Source organism: Polyodon spathula, unplaced genomic scaffold, assembly GCF_017654505.1.
Source record: "Polyodon spathula isolate WHYD16114869_AA unplaced genomic scaffold, ASM1765450v1 scaffolds_825, whole genome shotgun sequence".
Classification (NCBI taxonomy): domain Eukaryota; kingdom Metazoa; phylum Chordata; class Actinopteri; order Acipenseriformes; family Polyodontidae; genus Polyodon; species Polyodon spathula.
In genome coordinates this window covers 166839-189315 of record NW_024472312.1, presented here as the reverse complement: position 1 = coordinate 189315, position 22477 = coordinate 166839, and the positions used below count along the sequence as shown (strand labels likewise).

The window sequence follows — 22477 nt, the reverse complement described above, 5'->3', positions numbered from 1 at the left end:
ATCCTGCCGCCTAAGAAGCTCCCTATTAAACCAGGCTGTGACTATCTGCACTGTGCATCACAGTGATCTGACTGTGCTTCAAGACATTTCACACACGGAAACAAACAGAGAAACCATCAACATTAATAAGCAAGACATGGAGCTAAATACACATGCATCCCTAAACGGATTACTCTGTACTACCCTCACAGAAATCACTTCAATACATGTGGTGAGATGCGTGTGTGTGTGTGGTGAGTCCTATAGGGTTACATTACATTCAGAGGCTCAGAAAACTGTTTTCACTCCAACTGAAAAATGTTTAAAAGTTAAATAATACGCTTTTATTGACTGTCCTTTTTTTTTTGTTGTTGCTTTTACTTTCACAGGAGGTTTGCCATCTTTACAGTTTATTCTCCTTCTCTGGTCTTGCAGCATCTCCTCTTACCCCCAGCCCCGGCCTCCTCACGCTCTGATTGCCAACTGGTTTGATTGCTCTGCACTGCGGCTGAAGGAATCCTTGCTAACCTTTTTAAAGATCAGCGGTCTTACCTTTCCGTTAGCCTCAGTAGAGTAGACTCTCACTAAGCAAAGTTAGGGATGTTTTTCAGCACAGCATTCTGAAAGTTAACTGTGCTTTCTACAGCAGCTGTTTGGATTATAGGTCAATTCCGACCGGCAGGGTTTGCGTTCGAAAAAGTCTGCTGGTCAGCCGTGCGTGGCTATACCAAACCAATAAGTAGGCAGGCGAATATGATAAAAGCAGATGTCTCATGAAATTGCTAATCTTGACCATGATAAGGTGAGCGCTGACCCTGGTTCCCACAAGAGGTAAACTGATTTTAAAAAGCCTAGCAAGTCCTCTTCTAACTCCCAGCCCTGCCTGCCTGTGCACTACCTGCATTGCTGAGCATAGATGTTCCCGCTTCTTCCTCCCCCTTTTATTGAAAGCTCCGGGGTGAAGCTAGCTAAGTCAAGCTTGCTACAGGCCTGGCTGATACACCACTAGATCGCTGAAAAAGCCCTTTTGGTCACAGCATTTGAAATAGAAGCTTTTTTTTTTTTTTTTCCTCTTGCAACAAATCTTTAGTGCATTTCTTCTTTATTCAGATTTTTTTTTCAATTGTGAAAGGAAATATGAAACTGCTTTGGCTATTAGATGGCTGGGTTGCTCATTTCTGTTACAGTAAAATTCATTTCGATGTGGAGCAAAGATCTTTAACGATCTAGCTCTTGGGGTTACAGGGTATGGAGAGCTATAACTGAATTTCACCGCACGAAAAGAAAGTCCTCAATGCGACTTCAGTTAAACGCAACACATTTGAAACTTCAGCCCCGTCGTTCAAGCAGTCGCTGCCTGACAGATTGTGTTAAAAGCTGCGATTCCACCACAGGACAAAAAATGCTCCTCGCTTTTCTAATTTCTCTATCAGAACCCCTCAATGGGTTCACAGCACCCCATGACCTGTCATCTACAGTAGTGTTCTATTACTGACAGTAGCGTTGCTTGCGTTAGCTTGCTGCCCCCTCATGTGGACAGTAAGCGCAGAGCAAGCTTGATATTCACACTGTACTGCTCTCAATATCGGCAGTGCATTTTCTAATTGAATTATCGGATCCCTTTTATTAAAAAGCACCAGGTTCGTTTTACGCCTCCTTTTCCCCCAGATCTAAATTTAGCTGGAAGATATCTCAATCTCTTTATTGCTTCAACACGGCGGCAGTATACTCCGTCCTTGATAAGAAGCACTAAGGGGCCAGGCAGCAACTAATATATATATTTTGTTAAACTTAAAACCAGTATAAATAAAAAGTAAACTAGCAGGGAGACCAAACTGTCTCCAGATACAGTGAATTAATTCATCAGAATGAAAGCACCTTTGTAGCAATCACAGTATTGTAGAGGCATGCTATTCAGTTGTGTCAGTTTGTGCAACAGTTTATTGATTTAAAACAGTCTGTCTGTCTTGCTCTATGCTTCTAATCTTCAGTTGTTTTACACCAATTTCAGCTACCAAAGACAACTCAAGACCAGTCTCTCTTTAAATCTACAGCTGTGGCCAAAAGTCTTGCATCACCCTATAGAATTAACTATTTTTGCTTCATAAAGTCGAAAGAAAGCTGCTGGAGAATGTTACGGTAACACATTGAGTCACACACCACTTTATAGTTTTCCATATACTTCATTAGAAAATGTGACATTTCACAATCTAACATGAAATACTGTGCTACTATTATGGCTTCCGGTTCTAAATTCTAGGTGATGCAAAACTTTTGGCCATAGCTCTATACTGTTTAAAAAAAACATGAAATAACATAAAGAAATAAGATGCTAAAAAATTGCTTTAGATGCTCATGCATAACTATGAAACACTGAACTGTGCTTAATTTAGAAATACCAGAAGAAACTTAACGTTTGTCATTTATTACTTTATCTCCAAACCGAGTTTATCTATGAAAGCAATGCCCACTGCTTCTAATATGGATCCCTTTTCTGCTTCAGTATTTATTTTACAATGACGTTAATTTGCTTTGCAAGGTGATCGTTTGGCTGGAAAAAATATTTCTTGAACCGACTTGACTTTGTCCGCACTTGCTTTCAAAGCACCCTCGCTCTTGTCTTGTCCAGCTCACCCGTCAATGTAGCGTTACTGTCCCGTGGATGACAACAAGACTCCACCTGCATGGAATGGCTGAGACCGCTGTGCAGTGGGTGCCTTATTTCCATCCCAGTGCTAGGCTGTTCATGATGCAGTCTGTAGTAAAGATTGGGATTTGGAACAATGATCTGGCTGAATAAAAGTGTAAAAATTCTTGCACAGCATTGTGCAAATGTGGAGGTGTTGGTTAGCTGTGTAGTGCATGCATTTGCATATTCTCACTCCCTTCCCCAGATTGAATTGGGCCCCCAGATTAAGCAAGGCTCTTGTTGTGCTCCGGATTGTCCCAGATTGCATGCAGTACACAGACTCGGGTGAAGCTGTGTTGTAGCTGAAGCACAGTAACTGCGTTAGGGGAGCCGGGATGGCTCTGTGTGGGTAGTGCAGAAATAAACAGTGAGCAAAGGCTAATAGGAGGGGATGGAGGTCTGCAGAGGATTAGAAATCTACTCGCAAACGTGGGTGTTTTTTAATTATCTTGTCTGTTACTATCAGAACATCAATATCTGTACAACTGAGCCTCAATGCTTTAACATCTTACACCAACATGCAGTTTGTACCAAGTGAAATAAAACTTACACTGCTCAAAGAAATGACCCCAAAGTGCTCCTAAATTTCAGTTTGTAACTTTGTACAGATACGACCCTTAAGCCTGTAGTGTAACTCCACCTAGCTAGCTAGTTATCTTCTACGCCATTTATAACCTTTGCATTCATGTAGCTGTATAAAAAAATTCTTGCGCAAATACGATCCAAAGTAGATCCCTTGACAGTGCTGGCTCTTACCTCTGTAAAGACTCTGGCTGATCTAGTCTGTTACTCATATCCATGACAGACCGCTAGAACTGAAGAACAGCTCCTGAACACAGAGTCGCACAGTATTTGAGTCCATGCAATAGCAAGCGCTGAGAATGACTGCAAACATCACGAGAAGGGAAGGGGGAGAGGGGAAATAAGAAATTCAATTTGACTTTTTAACCTGTTGTCATCTGTGTGCTCTAGTTTAACACAGGCACCAGTTTTTTTTTGGGCTGGTTTCACAGTTCGTGTGAAACCAGCCATTAATAGTACCCTTCGACACATCTCCACAGACGCACTGCACACACAGAGCTTTCCCTGACTGTGCTAGAGCTGTGATCCCCGCTAGAGACTGCTCAGATTCACCTGCCATGCTGCTCGTTCACTGCTCAATAAAAACAATCCACTGCAATATTCCATCTAACCCTTGCTGCTGCTTCACATTTTTACAGTTTTCTGAGACACGGGAATTAATTGAATGATCGATTATTTAACAGGGTGAGTAACTGGAATAATTATTGTAATAGACCCCTTTTTTTTTTTTTTTTTTTTTTTTTTTTTTTGTTTCTCTCCAGCCCGAACATGGAATCTAATCAAAAAATAGCTAACCAGCACTAAAATCCAATTTTAACACACCGCTCATCCACTCACATATGCTGTCATGCTAGTGTTTTCATACTGTGCTTCCCCATTGCATCAGTGCACGGTAACGGTATTTTAATTGCGTATTGTCAAAGGGTTTTATTTGAATGATCTGAACAGCTACTGATCTTAATCCCGCCTACTTTAAAACTTATATTGCAAAAGACATTGTTTGTTTTTTCCCACATGGGCGTTCTGATTATTGGAGTTTTAGTGTTTAGCGTTTTCCCTTTTGTCGGAGATTTTTATTTATTTATTTATTTATTTATTTATTAGTCAAAGCCAGCTCAGTTCGGTGTGGTTTTGGTCGAACAGTGGCTGACTGTCTCTCTGTCTCCCTGCTTCAGGAGCAGCAGCTGCAGGAGGAGCGAGGGGAGCAGGACAGCCCGGTGCAGTCGGACGAGACGAGCGAGACTTCGCGAGGGGGCGGCAGGGCCTGGCAGCCGCCCTCGCAGCGCGGCTCCCTCCAGCTCGACACGGACGAGTATTCAGACGCCTACCAGGACCTATACAAACCTCACCGCAACCCCACCCCCAGCCTGCGCAGTGCCAACGGGCACGACTCCCAGGACCGGCTGCTAGAGCGCGACTCTGAGCAGAGCCACAATGAGCACAACAACCGCCAGCGCAGCCGGGCTTGGCCGCGGGACAGCTACTGAGCGCCACCCGGTGGCGGGCTGGGGTGGGTGCGGGGGGGTTGCAACAGGGACAGAATTGCAATCGGTGACAGTAACACTTTTTTTTTTTTTCTGCGGTGTTCATATTGTTTTTGTTTTTTTTTTCTGTTCCCTTAGATTTTTACGATGTTTGCCGTCGTTCGCCATGCTTCTCGTGTCAGGGTGGCTCAGAGTTCAGGAGCTGGTCTTCAGTTCTAGTTTGGATGCAATGTAGGCGAGTGGCTTTATATTAGCACCAGCACCATCTAGTGGACAGCAGTGTATTGCTAGCAAAACTAAAGCAGACTTGTGGCAGATCACTAGCTCGCTCTGGCCTTGCTTCTAAAACAACCCTCGATGTGATCAAACTGGTATTTACAGCAGGCAACGGGAGCTGAAGAGCAGCTCCAGAAATCTAAAGCAGGTTAACAGAAAATAAAGTAATTGAGTAAGCACTGATCATAAACATCATAAAGGGGCAGAAAAGTAAAAGTGGAACATGTTGAAGCTGTTTACATCTTCTCTCCTATTTGGTGTAGTTTTTTGATCTCGGTTTGAATGGCACACTCATCCACTTCCTGTGCTGTAGGTATCCGCGGAGTAAGTACGTGGTTTTTCGTTAAGCGCTGGCGTATATAGCAGCACTTCTGAGCGGAAGAAATAGTGGGTAGCTAATCGGGTAATTGCAGATGGCTCCCGCTGTTGCATGGTAACCAGTGAAATGACATTTGGAAGTGCTAATCTGGAGCGCCACAGCACATGTTTGAGGATTTCCCTTCCCTTCACTGCACCACTACAATCCTCGGTGATCATCCTTCGCATTTTAGTTGATTATGCGGTGCCAATTTCTGCACTGCAGCGAAAAAAGAATTATAACAATAATTTGAAAAATCAACCTGAAAAAAGTGTTACCGAAGCGAAATGACCACTAAACCAGAGTGTGCCCGAACAGGGCTATACCAAACCCAGCTGAATGAAAAGCATTACAATGCATTCATTCATTTTTTTTTTTTTTTTTTAAAGCGTTCAGGAGGCCAGATTAGATGTATAATGAATTAGATTACCAGATCATTCTGATTGTCCGTGTCCGTCTGTTTAGTTCACGCCCTGTTTGCACTCTGACTGGGAAGAGTATTGTTGCTTGTTGAGGACCTTTAATGCCTTTGGTTTTTACACAGTCATCCAATCACGGCAGCCCGGATTTTGATTAGCCTGTTTGGCTTGTTTTCGGCTTTTGTAAATCCTTTCAGACCTGTCCGAGTTTCTCTCTTCGGAGGAGCCAAGACGAGCGATAGCGCCGCTGTAGCCATAGCACCAAGCCCCCCATGTTATATAGCTGTGCTATAATTTTGATTGAATCCAACTGTGTAAACGCGCCTCTATAGAATCATGATGGTGAACGCTCGATTTTGGCTACCTTTTAGTTTTTCACTTTTTTCTCTGTACGTTTGCATTTGTATGATGTACATTTTAAAGGGGAGGGGGTTGAAATGCCTGCTACATGGAACAAAGCTTGCCTTTAGATAAGGGGTAGGGAGTGTGGGGGGGGGGGGTCTTAATGCACATTTGCCTGCTAGATCCTGCTTCTTTTGCTAACCAGAGGGGGAGGGGGTCGTTAACTTTTTCTTTTTTTTTTTTAAACATATGCTATGAATTTTTGCTTGGTTATTTTTGATACAGTATTAATGAATGACTGATTGTATTGTTGGATTGCTGCACACGTCGTCTTTTCAAAGGAGTAAAAAAAAAACGAAAGTTTCGTTTTTAAACTTTTTTTTTTCACGGAAAGTAGCAGCCTTTTATACTAAATGATATAGATTGTATTGCAGTATATGCCTTCCTAAATACCTAATCCGTTATAGTTTCTTCACCTGTATCAGTATTACTGTTGTGTAAAGACATGCAGGGGCTGCTATTTTCGCGTTTATAAAACAGGGTATAAAAAGGAACTGATATCGCAGCTCCGGAGGCAGACTGTCTCTCCGCACTTGGATAAATCCATGCGCATGTGGCAGTCTGCCTTATCCCGTGTTAGAAGTTTACCATGAAAGCATAGCAAAGTGTAAAGCGCATTGATGCATTGCAAAGCACAGAGAGGTATGGTAAAGCCTATTTAAAAAAAAAAAAAAACATGTTACTATGGGATCCTTTTAAAAACGTCCCATAGTAAAAGCATAGCACAGTGAAAGCATGGTAAAGTAAGCATTGTAAATGTGTTTTACGTAAAGCATATTATTAAACATGGCAAACCAGGGTAAAGGCATTATAAAACTGCAAAAATACAGTGGTAAGCTTTTATGAGGGATAGTCTGCTCTATGTGTTTTTTTCTCTTTCGGAAACAATCGTTGATTCGGCGTCTTTCCTTTGCGCGTCCCTGGCTGGGCAGGGCAGAACTCCAGTTTTAGGTTTATCGCATGTACAAAAAAAATAAAACCTTTTAGAAACAATTTGCACATTGAGTTGAGAGGGAAGATAAAACAGAAACGGTACTAATTACCAGAGGCGCAGTTGGATGTCTCCCGAGCCCCTCCATTCACAGCATCTCCTTGCTGCACAGAGAGAGTCTCTGCTGAACGGCTCACCCGTACACCGCGATTAATTTCACGTGACTTTGCAAATGCGGCTTTGCTTTGAGTGAGTTCAGTGGATTAACCAGGTCTGATAAAAATGAGAGAACTGAACAGAGTGCGCTGTAGTTAAAATACGCTACTCCACTGTACCCGTGCAAAACAAGGACTTCCAGAAAATACACAATCCGCAGTTAACCGGTGCGTATAACTGTGCGTTAATGCGCTTGGCGGCTTTATCAAATGGTTTTTATTGCAGCATGATGATTTGCCATAGCAACAATGACCTTATTAAAACATTTTTAAGTGGGTTTCTAATAGATTGCCTCTTTAAAGTGAGTGTGTCTGTCGAAAGCAGCGTCACGGCTCCCCTGCCAGTACGGCGTTGGTGTTTGGAGGGGTTCGGGAAACGGCCCGACGCGCAGACTCTCTGGAAAGCTTGTACATATCAAGAGACCCTGCTTTTTATGTCGGTATGAACTTGTATCTTGTTGAAACTGTTACAATGTTTACACATTTTAGGATTGTTTCTAATTAACATTTTAAGAAAACAGGGAAAGCAAAGTCGTCTTTGAGAAGAAAAAAAAACCTTCAGAAAGCTGCATTATATTTCATAACGTGATTTTTAAAACCGTGCTTTTTAAAAGTATTACGGGCTTACATTTTATTTTTTATTTCTTTGCTCTTCATGAAAAACTGAGGTTCAAATGGGAGCCGATAAACGAACATTAATTAAGTAATTTGAGATTCTGTAACAGTAGTGAGTGACTGGTACCCCATCTCCTGCCACACAAACCATAACATGGGGGTAAGTTTAAGAATCATGCCCTAGAAAGATGCATCAATTTTTTATTTGCCAAAGGAGGCAGCATGCTTGTACAAAGTGCCAATTTATCCCAAATCTGCAAAATTGAAAACTAACATAACACTAACACACACAACGCCTTCACCTCATCATAACGGGTGTGTTTGTAATGACAGCCCGAAGCGTGCGACACAGACAGCACTTCAGTGATTCCATTGGGAATGTCTCTTGCGTGCCTTCGAGCACTCAACTGCCTTTTAACCTTAAGAGTCAGTTTCAATAACGGTGATTTATTAATGGAGGTTTCACGGTTTTAACGCGTTTTAATAATTTCACCTCCCTACAGTATCGCTCTAAAGGAATAAGTACTAGGAGCTAGGAGCGCTTGCAGTAGCGCAAAACGCCTTATTTCTGATTATTCACAAGTCATACAGCAGCGCCTCTACGATCACTTGTCAGCGATTCATTTAATGTGCTAGAAATAGTGTTTCTATCCCTAATTACAAACGATAGCCATGCGTATATATAGTATAGTGCTAAATATTATATCCTAGATAGGAGATATTCTGAGTTAGTCAATACAGTAGTAAATAAGAGTATTAGTATTTGTTAGTTGTAACTTTATCAAATGTATTGTTTAAAATATGTCCTGTAAATGCAACAAATAGTCCTTGAGTGTAGAATCCTGACTGTTTTCTTCTGCCGGTAAGAGGCACCACCTCATATTTAAGATTACAGCACAGGGGTAGAGCATGTAGTGTGTATTGTTCTTGAGCTGTTGCTTGAGCTGTTCTGTAATGTAATCTTACTCCAGATGGGCTCAGATGCCAACATAGTTTTGTTTATTTCTGTATATTTAAGTAGGATGGCACGTTTTTTAAATGATTTGTAAATTAGGTCAGTTGCACGTTCCATTAGTATAGGACCTCATGAATTCAAACTGATACCATCTTGTCTAGTTTTTAAAATACAAAATACTACAAGCAGCAATTCCTGACCAAGTTGCAAAAAAAAAAAAAAAAAAAGCTTTTTTTGTTTCGTTCAGGCTGATTTAAAGGAAAAAAGCGCTTTTCCCAGACGTAAATGCGTTTGGATGTCAATTCCGATTTGTTTCGTGCGTATTCAAATGGTTTGAACCCTAGTACTGTGACCCTATAGAAATAGCTACATTTGGGACGAATTGGTAATTCTCTACAGGGTGCCAACCTTTTCTGAACCTTTCCTGCAAAGACAAACATTACAGGGGCTTAATAAATGTATTTTATAGAACTATACTAGCCCATGTCAGAAAAATATAGGTTGTGCAAATCGCATCTTTTTTTTTTTTTTTTACCTCCACAGTGTGGCTGTCACTTCTGCAATTAATCTCTTGGTTCTCAGGCAGTCAAAGCCTCGTTCTGTGGCTCTATCATTTTGATGGGCCATTGCTGCCCTCCGGTGGCCAAAGGGTATTATTGCACATTGTATTCCTTACCAGAACAGTATTTTGTATTGTGCTGCATGTTAATCCCTAAACAGCCGGTATACAAAGCAAGGTTCATCAACTTCAACTAATGTAACCCCTCCCCCCTCCGTTTCCTTTCTGATTGATGCTTTATTGTTTGAGCACAAAAACACGTTTCTGTAATATACTGCAGCTTCTCAAACTCAGTCGTTTCTATGTGTAAGAAATCTCTAATTGTTTAGTATTTTGGAAGAAAAACCACAGCATGATTGAAAGAGAATTTTCCCTATGCAAGTGTTGCATGATACCTGATTGTTTGTTTATACTGTTCAACTGGAATTTAACTATTATGACTACTGGGTTAACCAATTTCCCTATTTTATATACAAATTATATATATATATATATATATATATATATATATATATATATATATATATATATATATATATATATATATATATCAGTGACACAAGTCTACAAATCTCTTTTAAAACAAATTCAAATGCACAGTGTGTGTGTGTGGGGGTGGGGTGGGGTTAATTTGTTATGTCTATTTTTAAGCACAATTCTTTGTGAAGCGTTTAGGAGTCTGTGTGCAACAAGCCTATAAGTAAGCCTTAGGTGTTTTTAGATCCCCTTTATTTGTGTAAAGTTAACAAGTTGCACTATCTTGTTTTGATGTCCACTTTAGGCTTTGTAGGCACACAAAGTAAAATGCACTTGAAACCCCTACAGCACACTAGCGTTACCATGCACTCAACACCCCTACAGCACACTAGCGTTACCATGCATTTCTGAGAAACACTTTTGAATAGAAAATATAAAATATCTCTTAACTTGCTGCCTGAAACTGTATAGAATGCCTTTCTATAAGTAGAGATTTAAAAAAAAAAAAACTTAATAAAAAAAGATGTATTTTCATTTTGACATTCTGCAATTTAACACATTAAAAGACTGTAAAGGAATAATTTGCTCCATCTTTATATTGACTTCATTACAAGTTATTTTACATCTGTTTTATGTTGTCGCACTGGAAATATTAACTTGGTTCACCCTGAAAGGGTCCCTGTTACAAGTAGTACCCTTTTTTTGTTTTGCAATGTAAATAATTGATTCATTGCAACAGGGGATTGGATTCAGCAAGGTCTCCACCTGTCCTGAAGTGTTGAACCATTTCTAGTGAAAGTAAAACGAAACTCTTGCTGTTACAAAATTGGTACCAAGCATGTTTAATGCATAGCTGACAACTCTCTTAAAACCCGTGTCAGCAACTAGCATCATGTGTTGAAGATGCTTTGATGTGAATGTGCAGATATTTCAAACTCATTAGGCGCAGAGGAGCCCAATCCTGGTCCTGGAGGGCTGGTGTCCTCCAGGCTTTTTTTCCAACTGTCCCCTAAATTAATTAATTGGTCCAATTAAGCAATTGTGTACAGTTGGAACAAAAACCAGGAGGTACATCGGCCCTCCAGGATCAGGACTGGGCACTCCTGCTTTAGATGAAGAGCTGGGATCTTTCCACTTTCTGTGTTAGTCTAAAGCAGGGTTGGCCAATCACAATCCTGCAGGGTAATTCCACTCCAGGTCTTGATTCTAACTTTGTTCTAAATTGTTTCATTGTATCAATTAAACCTCCATCTTAGTAGTTATGTACTTTTACCTGTTAAACCTGGAGTGGCATGGCCCTCCAGGACTGCGATTGGCCACTCCTGATCTAAACTGGCTCTTGCAGTTTATGGGCTGTGTGAATATACTGTATGAACTCAAACACTTCAATATTCTCAGCACAATTATAGGGACCAGTAACAATGTTAACAAAGGCCAATAAGAAAACTGAAATGAAAGCATTTGTTAGTGGGATACAATTAAAGTACTCAAATTTGTGCTGCTACTTTTATAGCAAAAAGGTTTAATTTTCCTTTCCCAGGGAAACTTATTACACAGCAAAACAAATCCTTAACCATGCCAGGAAGCTTCTCAAGCACAGTACAGTACCTCCTCCACCCTTTGCCATGCTTTGTACTGGAGCAGCGATGCACCGAGGGCCTCAACAGTGCACAACTGCCTGCAACAGTCTCTGTCTAGTGGCAGCCAACAGAACCAGCTCTGTTTACTTGGTCTTGTGAACAAGGATCCTGTCTCTGGATCAGGGTTCGACAACACTTGTCCTGTATTACAGCGTACCGGGCAATTCTGATTGACATGGACTACAGAGAACTAGAATAATAATGCTTAACTCAAGGTCCATACTTAAAATAAAGTTTACTGTTTTTTCCTCTCCAGTATTGGTATTTTGCTATAAAGTTTGCTATCTTTCTTACTGCACATGACGTAGCCCCTGAATATTGCAGGTCAATGATTATGTTCACCTGTAAGTACCTGGCCAGACACCTACTATCAAAGCCTTGCGACAACAAACGTCACTGGGCTGAAGGTAAAAACAAGGAATCGACATACAGATGATTAAATGTGAATTCCTGTTATAATCTGATTCCAAAAATAAACCTCCCACAGATTCAAGAGGAGTTTATACTGTCTTATTTATTTATTTTAGGGGGGGGGGTGAAGCAGAACATGACGTTTCACCAAAACAAAATTTGAATTTATTTACAATAGAAATATCAATCTAAAAAAAAAAAAATCAAAAAAAAAAAATAAAAAATCAAGCTGCTGAAAACAATTGAAATCCCATGAGCGTCCTGCTGACTTTAAAAGAGCTCTTCAACAGGAGTTGGATTGGTGAAGATAGCGAGTGGTCCAGATTTACTAAATTGTGTTGACTTCATAAGAAATACCGCATTTCACTGCCTTTTTACTACACCACCTCAAAAGAAATAAAAAATAATACATGAGCAGATACCAAAATAAAAGCTAATCCTTCACGAAAAAAAGACTGCTAAAAATAAAACACTAATTCTGGACTACACAACACTATATAGTTGTTTCAACAATTTCAACTGGGATGACAGACCCCTGCCTTCAAAGGTTTGTTGCAGTAGCTGAGCGCACAGTGGGGAGGGCCGTAGCATATCAGTGCCACCGAGTTTGTCTCTCACAGCCCAACACCCTTCTACAGCAGCGGCTTGTAAAAACCCAGGTAGCTTCAGTTTTTACAATCCCTTAACCAGTGCTCTGCCTGGTTTCTACAAAGTACTTCATCCTGCAACACATTCATAAGGTGGCAAGAAAAGAACAATCTGATTTTAATAGTGAAAGGTTTCTGTTGACAGCTACTTTGGAATCTATCACCCACCCCAAACACATCCAGAGGTCTGGCACCAGAGAACCACACTGTACCGCGGTCCTTTTTAAAAGCAGGCGGCGCGGTGCTCAAGCGAAGATGGTCTCCTCTCGCCTCTTCTTGGTCAGGATGGTGCCCGGTTTGTGCTGGGCTTCCGGGTGATTTGCCAGCTCCGGAGGGCAGGCCGACACTGGGCTCTCCAGGATAGCCTGCTTCAGGTCGTAGAACACGCTGGAGTCCTCCTTCGTGAGGAAGGTGACAGCAATGCCGCTCTTACCAGCTCTGCCGGTACGGCCAATGCGATGGATATAGTCTGAAAAGGAAGAAACAGAAAAATGTTCAGCCCTTTTCCGTATTATTTGGTTCTTGATACCTACATGCAAAAGTCATTTGCCAGCATCAATTAAACAGTATTAAAAAGCTTTTTGATGCACAAGACTAGTTTCACAGCACTAATCTTGGACTGCCTAATGGCACTTAAGGTAACCAGGGTTAGTGCTAATTTGGCTCTGATGATGAAGATGATGTACAACAGTGGCTGATCTTAATCATTTACTGGTCTTTGATGCAATTTATTATGGTGCTGTTAAATTTGAGCTTGAACCAATTCTGCTTCAAAATAAAGAAAGGAAAACAAAGAGAGCAGGTGGCAGGCTGCAAACGTACCTTCAATATTCTTGGCCATGTCGTAGTTGATCACCATAGACACGTCGTGGATGTCGATACCTCTCCCAGCCACGTCTGTGGCTACCAGGATATCCTTTGCGCCGGCCTTGAGATTCGACAGGGCAAACTCTCTCTGTTCCTGGCCCTTGCCACCGTGCAAAGTACAAGCGTTGTACTGCAGGGGAGACAAACGCAAAACACAAAACGTTGGGCTTTGCTCAACAGCTCTGGAAAACCATTTATCATGTACAGCTCTGGCCAAAAGGTTTGCATCACCCTACAGGATGATTTTGCTTCATAAAGCCCAATAAAAGCTGCTGAAAAATATTACGTTAACATACTGGATTACACACTGCTTTGTAGTTTTCCATATACTTCACGAAAAAAACTGGCAAATTAAAGTGATTTCGAAATCCAACATGAAATACTGTTCACGTCTCAATCCTAAACTTCCAGGTGATGCTAAACTTTTGGCTGTAGCTGCTGGGCACCATCAACCACAAAACCAGCTCACACAGACTACTACCAACTCTTGATTCAGCTCGTTCCACAGACCCGGTTAGCACTGATCTCCAGCTGCCTTACCCAAGCTAACATTGGTACTCCTGAAAAGAGTCAATTCGGGTCTGGGAAACCTGCTCTATACCGTCAATTTCTCTAGACTATGAAAGTTATGAAGTCTCTCTCCCTCAGCAACACTGAGTTCAGGCTCACAACGCTGAAGGGTCTGTAGGGTCTCTTGCTATCGAACAGCATCCTTCACTAATCAAGACGAGCAGCCCTGCGATTCTCCTCACCCCCATCTTTTCCAGAGATTTCGCCAGCACGTCGCAGCCCTTCTTCTGGTTGACGAAGATGATGATGGGAGGGTCGAAGCCCTTCGCCAGGACATCCAGCAGCTTCTTCCTGTAAAACGAGTGACAAGAAACTCAGCTCTCCCATACAGTGTGTGCATGTATAACCACGATTACACAGAAGGAAAAACGGACACATTGAAACATGGGGCATTAAAAAAATCTAACATAAAATGCTGTACTACTATTAGGGTTTCCGGTAAACTTATATCATTTTGTAAACCTAAACTTTTGGCCATAGCTGTAGGTTTAACAAACTACTGACCAAGGCTAAAGGCTTGGCTTTAAACACCTGCATCTCAACTGCCTTGAAATTGCGTTTTATGTAGGACCCACAAATGAAGGAAACCCATATATGTAATTCGGTGGACTTGCGCTGGAATAAATCAGGTCTGTTCTGACACACAACCTAATTACTAACCCTTATCAATAATTACAAAAAGTTAAAACTGCAGCAGCCGGCTCACCTCTTCTCTCCTTCGGACATCAGGAAGACCCTCTGTTCCACCTTCTCGTGGGGCTTGCCTGCAGATCCAATGTAGACCACAGCCGGTCTGCGCAGGTAACTCCTGGCCAGCCTCTCCACCGCTGGGGGCATCGTAGCCGTGAACATGACCGTCTGAGAGAGAGAGAGAGATTATCTGGTCTGTATTTTTGTTCCCAATTAATTCTATTGCTGTTTGAAGGCTAGACAGCCCTACCACCCCCACACTGTTTCCTACCTGTCTGTACTTGTGTTTCCCAGAGCCAAAGTTCATCATCATCTTCTCGGGGTCTTCTGCCTCGTCCGTGTCTGGCTTCTGATTGGTCACGGGGATGTACTCCAGGATCTTCTGCACGTCTGGCTCGAAACCCATGTCAATCATCCTGTCGGCCTCATCCAGCACCACGTAGGTACAGCGACTCAGCACCAGGTAGCGATTCTCCAGCACGTCAATCATACGACCCGGAGTGGCAATGACAATCTGCAGGGCAGCAACAAACACACACACAGAGGGGTTGGGTTTCATTTTCTCGGATGCTGGGGTTGCATCATTTCACCACCTTCCGCTGTACCATCTGAACTTATCGGACGCTCTGAACAACACGTTTGTAATTGTTAAGAGTCAGTGATCAAGTTTTATGTTTCAGAACAGATCTACAGCCAAAAGTTTTGCATCATAATCATTTTGCATAAAGTCGAATAAGACCTGCTGAAAAACGTTAACGTATTGAATTACATGCGGCTTTGTAGTTTCGCATACCCAAGGAAAAACTGACAATTGAAAAATTTCGAAAAACAACATGAAAACACTGTAGTACTATTCTGGTAGACACTTGCGATATCATATTGTAGTTTCCCCGACTACACGATGTTAAATAAAAGAGCTAGATTATGTTCATGTAGTTTTAAAATGAATCCTAAAATTCTAGGTGATGCAAAAATGTTTTGGCCACAGCTGTAGAAGGGCCACGTTCTGCACAGAGATACAACTGAAAAGCTGCACCAAATCACTGTGGTACTTCACCTCACAGCCCATCCGCAGCTTGAAGCCCTGGTCCTCACGGGAGATTCCTCCGATCACAGCCACCGTTCGCATTCCCAGCGGCTTCCCAAACTTGATGGTCTCCTCCTCGATCTGTTGAGCCAGCTCACGGGTCGGAGCCAGGATGACAGCATAGGGACCCTGGTCCGAGTCCTCGATTCTACAGCGCAACCAAATACACAAGCCTTTTAATAATGAAGGGGTAACATTCCCAACTGTTGTGTTACACTCTTTATTGTGCTGCTTAATGCAAAAGTCTATAGGGTGGTGTCACAGACCTGGATTAACACCAATCTTGGACTACTTTACTAAAACCCAATATTAGGGTTAATCCGAGTGAAAAACTTTAGGACTAGCTGCACTAAATTGCATTCCTGCATGTCTGAGAATCAAGCGTAGGAACACAGTAGCAATACCTTGTTGAGAAACGTATTTCTTTTGCAGTAGCTGTTTCTGTTTGACTTTATACCGCTGCTGTTCCTCATGCAGTTCAATTTAATAAAAAATCTTGGTTGCCTTTTGGATTGCAGAACGCTCAGTGGTTAAAATGAAGCATGCGCTTGCACGCCAATCTCAGTTACGCCTTTCCTTACCTGTCGATTTTGGGTAGAGTTGTAATCCACACCAGCAGAGGAATAAGGAAGGCTGCAGTTTTCCCGCTACCAGTCTCAGCCACACCGATGATGTCTCTGTTCTGTAAGCCGATGGGAATGGCTTGTCGCTGGATAGCTGTCGGTTCCTAAAATGTAAGAGATGGAAGAGAATTGGAACCAAAAACACAGCAATACATTACAACAGGGCTTTCCAACGAATAGCTCGTGTCACGTCAATTAAGCCCCACAACAGGGCTGTTTAAAGTTTAGTGCCCTGCAGTGTATATTCATTACAAAACCACCACTCAATCCCACACACCCTGCTTCAGAGGCCCTGTAATGACGCGCAGAGGGGTGTGTGTGCTCCAGTCAGGATTAAGCTGAAGCTCTTGTCGCATGCCAGCACTTTCCCGCTGGCACAGCCGAGGAAGAGAAACAACAGGGCGTGCAGTGAGTCAGAAGAGCAGAAAAGCCTTGGGAAGCACGGGCTCCTCTGTGGGCAGACAGAAGCGTTCCGGCAGAGCTGGAAACATTGTTGGTCAGAAACGAGAACGTTTGTGCCAGAATTTATGTCGATTTTCAGACAAAAAATGCAGCCACAAAATGCCGTAATGAATGGAAATGAAGAAAACAATCATAACCTCTTGATCAAACATTCAACTCAAATCCAGCGGCTCTCATCGCCTACGTGGGACTCGACACGCTCGCTGCGCCTGACGTCAGCTGCACGGCTCGGGGTCTGCAGTGGGGTTAGGGTTAGGAGGGAACCCACCTTGTAGCCACACTTGTCGATGACCTCCAGGATGTGCGGGGGCAGGGGGTACTCCTTCCAGTTGCGGATGGGGTTGGGGATCTTGCCCCCCTTGGTGGTGATGCTGTAGTCCTCCCTGAAGATACGCCAGTCCCTGTCAATCATCTCCTCCAGCTTCTTCTGGGACCAGTGACGGTCGTCCCACCTCTGCTTCGCCTCCTTCTTCCGCACCTTCTTCAGCCTCACTCTGAAACCGAAGGAGAATTAGCCTTCCTGTTCCTTCCTTTATTTATTCTAACATCTCAGTCTAGTTTACCGATTACTTATTTTAAACAGAACACCACAATGGGAAAATGGAATGAAAATCAAACTAATTTTGCTTCATAACGCTGAATGAAACCTGATGGATAATGTTAACACATTGAATTACATACCATTTTGTAGTTTTCACACCATGAAAAAACTGACATTTCGAAATCTAACATTAAATACTGTTCTACTACTATGGCTTCCTATAGACACTTTCAATACCATTTTATAGTTTCTTTGATTAGATGATATTAAATAAAATATCTAAAATACATATCTTTAGATCGATAGAGATAGATAAATAGAGATAGATAGATAGATTTAAATTAACTCTCAATCCTAAAATTCTAGGCAATGCAAAGCTTTTGGTCATAGCTGCAGGTTTAACAAACTACTGATCAAGGTAAAGACCTGGCTTTAATCACCTGTGCACAACTGTTTTCTTCTGTCATTTTCTTTTTCAATAAATCATGCACAGCACAGATGTACAAACACATTTTGCACTGTTTCATTTTAAAATGGCAAAGCAAACGTTTTACTGACAGAAAACCCACCAGGGACAACACAACCCCAGTTAAACTGCAGTTCCAAATATCCACTCACTCCTCCTGTTCCTTCTCCTCCAGGGTCCTCCTGGTCTCCATGAGGTCCCCGTAGAACTGGGACTGCTCCCTCTTCTGCTGCTTCAGGTCAATCCCTGCGATGAACCCGCGGCCGTACAGCTGGACGTGGTGCCGCTCCTTGTACCTGACAGAACATAAGCATTACCCATTTAATGATCGAAATTGCTATGCAATAGGAGTCTATCTGAGATGGCTCCCCCCCCCCAAGCAGCTACCAGTCTGGTAAATGTAAGATAGCTTTGTTAAGGTCATTTAAAGGAAGAGCTCTCAGGTAGCTTACAGAGGGTTGTAATCGATGGAAGTGTCTTCAGACGCGTCCCACTCGAACACAAACTTCCTGTCGTTGAGATGGCGGGTCCGCCTTCGCTTCTTGACGCCCCCGAGGTACCGCTCCTGGAAAAAAGAAAAAGCGGAAGTCAGGACAAAACTACCTCGTCTCAATGATCCAAAACAGATCTAAGAGCAGTTACAATCATCAAGTAGGGCTGCTGGGCCATTCCACAAAACTGGTCCGAAGTCAACAATATCAGACTAATGGCAGGTCCAATACTGTAGCAATTACAGGTCTAAAGCTACGGCCAAAAGCTTTCCACCACCCTGCAGAGGGAATTCATTTTGCTTCTAGAAGCGAAGTGCTTCACCTTGATCGCTTGCAGCTCTTTCCCCTTGTCTTTCTCTTCCCTGATTTTCTGCCTGCCGTCGTCCTCCTCGTTGCCGTTGTTCTCTCGCTCCATTCTCTCCCTCCGTTCACGCCTCTCCCTCTCCTGCGGGTCCTCTACGCAAATCAAGAAGAAAAACAGAACGGACAAGGGCCCTGCTTTACTTTGCTAAATAACAAAAATAACTAGTAAAGTTAAGTGAGAGTCGCTTGTATGGTAAAATATAGCACTTGTACAATTTACTGTCAACACAGCCTAACTATGAATGAGCCAAGTTAGTAAATTAGTGAGTTACGAAGCAGAGGAAGGACTGCAAATTACTGTTGCATAACTTCACATAAAATATTTGTATCGCTATTCTTTTCCCCCGCTTGGATCGCTGATCTAAAACCTGTATTTGTTACCAAGCATCTTTCTGCCGATGTCCTGGAATGCCCTCCTCCTCTTCCTCTCCTCGTCCATCTGCTTCCGCCGCTCCTCCACCTCCTGCTCTCTCCTTTTCATCGCCTCGGCCTCGCGCTCCGCCTTCGAGAGGAACTTGGGCTGAGTGTGACACAGAGAGAGGAAGGAACTTTTAGTATGGCAAGTACAGGACCTCCCGCGCTACGAGTCAACACATTTCAATCCAAGCACCTCCTGTCACAAACGGGCACCTCAGATCTCCACAGCTCCTGAATCTCAACATGCGAGTGAAAACGGGCTAACCTCGTATCACACAGCCAATATAAATCAAGATGCTTTGATGTCCGAAAGTTGAAATCAGTCCTGAATCACTCCCTTTATCTGCACGCGATACCTTTGTTGAAGGTGTCATTAACAATATGTTACACATTAGCATTTACCAAGATCAGCCTGCCACAGGATTTGTCTGATACAGTTCATTACAGATACACCTGGTCCAGCATCTCTGGAATGTGTGTTGTGTATTAAAGGATTCAGTGACACAGCCTCCTTACCTTTGCTTCTGCCTCCTCTTCTGCCTTCTTATTAGCCAGCAGCTCCTCCAATGACAGAGGCTGAACCTGTACGAAAACCAGATGAAAGCAGAATTTATTAACAAGTCTTTTTTTTTGTTGTTGTTGTTTTTTACAGAGGAACAAAAGAGTTAGACAGGAAGCTTAACTGTAACTGCTGTGGTCTAATAGTGATCGTTTTGGACCATTTTTCATATCTTCACAAACCAGTAAGCTCATATCATGACTTTAATTACTAGGATAATTTGTAAAAGTGTAGTAAGACAGGGGCCAATGCACTCAGAACTGTGCTGTTTCTTCCTTGAAACAGTGACCTGCTCAACACTCACCTTTTCTTTTATCTTCTTTTCTTCCTCTTTTTTCACATCCTTCTCTTTTTTTAACCGGGCTTCCTTGGCTTTTGGAGACAAGCTTCTAAGAGAACGATTGAGACAGGCTGTTGGGCTGTGCAACTCTCCAACACAATATAAATAAAAACAAACAAACATACTCCAACGACTACACCGTTTAAACACGGACTGTTCTAAAAAGGAAATGAAAAAGGGCACGTTTACAAAGAGCAGCTGTCTCCTTTCTCTTGAGTGATCATTGTAGGAAGGATTGACTGCGCTTGATGCATATTGCTTTTGATTTGGAGAGTCATTGACTCACCCTGTTACTTTATTATATAACCCTTTACCAACCTGGACTTCCATCTGTCACGGCGATGACCATCCTTGTCACGATCTCTCCGGCTCCTGTCCCTGTCTCTTTCCCGGTCCCGCTCTCTCTCCTTGTTAACATCCTTCTCTCGTTCTTTATCCTTTTGTCGACGATCTCTGCGGGGGGGGGGGGGGGGGGAGTTTAACCTTCCTTATGCTTAAGTTATCATATCCAATTCCCCCACCCAGTCTTCAAAAACTGCATTTAAAATATGTATACACTCTGTAATGCAAAAATATAATTGATTACCATTTTTCTCTCTGCATAGTTTTTGGCTCACTGCCGTGGTGATCATAATATACAAAGCTTAAAATATGCATCAACCAATACATTCCTTTATTGTAAATCAAGTGCAGAATCACCTTCAACTAGTTATGCAAAAGTTCTTTAAAGTTTATAATGCTAAAGCAGTCTCAGTTTCCCAGTAGTTGTCATGTCTTCTTTTACAGTCGTTTTTTTAAAGGGCACTTCACTTGAAGCTCATGAAACAGGTGCTTCCAGAAGTAAGCAGGTTAAGGAGGTCCTACCTGTCAGGTGACTTTGACTTGCTCTTTGACCTCTTCCTTTCCCGGGATCGTTGGTGCTTCCTGTCTTTGGACGGTGATGCTTTGCGCTCCCTCTCTCTGGAACGAGTTCTTGACCTCTTCCTATCCTTGTCCTTCTCCTTCTCTTTGTCCTTGTCACGCTCTTTGGAGGATGAGCGTTCCTTTTTATCTGCAACAACCCCGGCCATCTAAAACAATAAATAATAAAACAGCAATATATTACTACACGATGAAAGGTAGTGTAGCACGAAACGATTATTTGATTAGGTTTGAGCTCACCACTGAAATCAGGTGCTGCCAATCAGGTGAGGGTCGCTGGTGTCCACTGGGCTAATTCACCACTCAAAGTGAAACAAGGGAAGAAACCGCTGCCTGGATTTGTGATGATCGCTGCTTTCCTTAATGGGGAACAGCAATCACCACAATTCCAACTCAGTTGTTTCACTTGGAAAGGTAAATTAACCCAGTAAACACCAATAACCCTCTCCTGTGGACAGCTTGAGCTGAATAATCAAATAATATGTTTGTGCAGTTCAACGGCGAGGAATCCTAGCATTATTTTGAACAACTACAGGGGTGGAAATAAGACTCCTACTGCTTATTAGTTTCACAGATTCCAGGTTTTACCATGAGATTGATAAGCCACAGTGTACAGGTAACCAGCACAAGTGTGTCTTAATTAACTTATTGTAAAACCAGACATGGATCAAACAGCTATGCAGCAGGTCTTATTTCCACTGAATTGAGAGGCAAATAAGAGGACAAACATTGCCTTGAGCTTTAAAAAAAGCAGATACTTTTGTATGAGTTTGTGAGCCCACTTCCTCCCACTCAGTTTCAATAGAACTGAAATAGTGATTAAACTTTACTACACAAACAAGCATGCAATCCCTAACTGCAGGAGGAGAAACACCAATAACACAAACTGCGACTGCGAATCCCAAATACAAACGGGACGGTCAATAAACAAACCCCCGCTTTGAAAATGCTTACAAAACAACAGAGGCTTGTTTAATTGAAGCAAACCAAAATCAAGCTGATAATAACACAGGGCACATGCGTGCACACTTTAACGCTGGGCTTGTTTCGTTGTATTTCCTCACTAATGCCAGTCATTTCAACAGACAGTAGTACTGTAGTTTTTGAAACGCGTGTCTTTCTAATAAACTGCAGAGAATAACACATGGGTTATGTTAGGCTTGTACGAAGAGGTTATGTGTTTACAGGGTTACCATATACACATTGAATACATTCTAAACATACACTCATGCATTGCAGCAATATGCCGTTTTTCTTGTCTATTACAATAACAATTATCAAGGCAATCGCAATAACAAAACCGCTCACCTTTTAAACACTATCAAAACCGTGTAGCTAGCGTAGCAGCTGCGTTTCTAGAAAGCCACCATCTTGTGAGGAAACAGGAAGCAGACGTGCCTCGTCAGGGTGATCTGGGAGCTGTAGTTTTTTTTTTGACGGA

General features: G+C 42.3%; 2 protein-coding genes across 3 annotated transcripts in view; one reads left to right on the top strand and one right to left on the bottom strand.

Annotated features, from left to right (window-relative positions):
• cacnb3a (calcium channel, voltage-dependent, beta 3a) overlaps window positions 1–9935 on the top strand; it is a 48574-nt gene extending 38639 nt beyond the window's left edge. For both annotated transcript variants that reach the window (XM_041241863.1, XM_041241864.1), the window contains one exon: window positions 4426–9935. In XM_041241863.1, the coding sequence (XP_041097797.1) occupies window positions 4426–4737 (312 nt within the window). In that variant the 3' untranslated portion in view covers window positions 4738–9935. The remainder of the gene's footprint in view (window positions 1–4425) is intronic.
• Window positions 9936–11436: 1501 nt separating this feature from the next.
• Window positions 11437–22435, bottom strand: ddx23 (DEAD (Asp-Glu-Ala-Asp) box polypeptide 23). Its single transcript, XM_041241850.1, has 17 exons — window positions 22345–22435; window positions 20980–21185; window positions 20434–20568; window positions 20080–20164; window positions 19733–19798; window positions 19181–19319; window positions 18759–18892; window positions 18398–18510; window positions 18098–18241; window positions 17207–17432; window positions 16435–16580; window positions 15824–16001; window positions 15038–15280; window positions 14783–14934; window positions 14259–14367; window positions 13462–13636; window positions 11437–13108 (listed from the first exon to the last, which is right to left on the bottom strand). The coding sequence occupies exons 2-17, from the start codon at window positions 21183–21185 to the stop codon at window positions 12885–12887; spliced, it is 2475 nt and encodes an 824-aa protein (XP_041097784.1). The 5' UTR covers window positions 22345–22435; the 3' UTR covers window positions 11437–12884.
• Window positions 22436–22477: the final 42 nt, after the last annotated feature.

Excerpts from the sequence above, each read along its gene's own strand:
- ddx23 (XM_041241850.1), bottom strand. The coding sequence starts at position 21,185 with ATGGCCGGGGTTGTTGCAGATAAAAAGGAACGCTCATCCTCCAAAGAG. Across the intron at positions 19,799-20,079 it reads AAAAGAAGATAAAAGAAAAG|GTTCAGCCTCTGTCATTGGA; the intron begins GTGAGTGTTGAG and ends GTTTTCGTACAG. Across the intron at positions 13,109-13,461 it reads CATGGCCAAGAATATTGAAG|ACTATATCCATCGCATTGGC; the intron begins GTACGTTTGCAG and ends CTTCCTTTTCAG.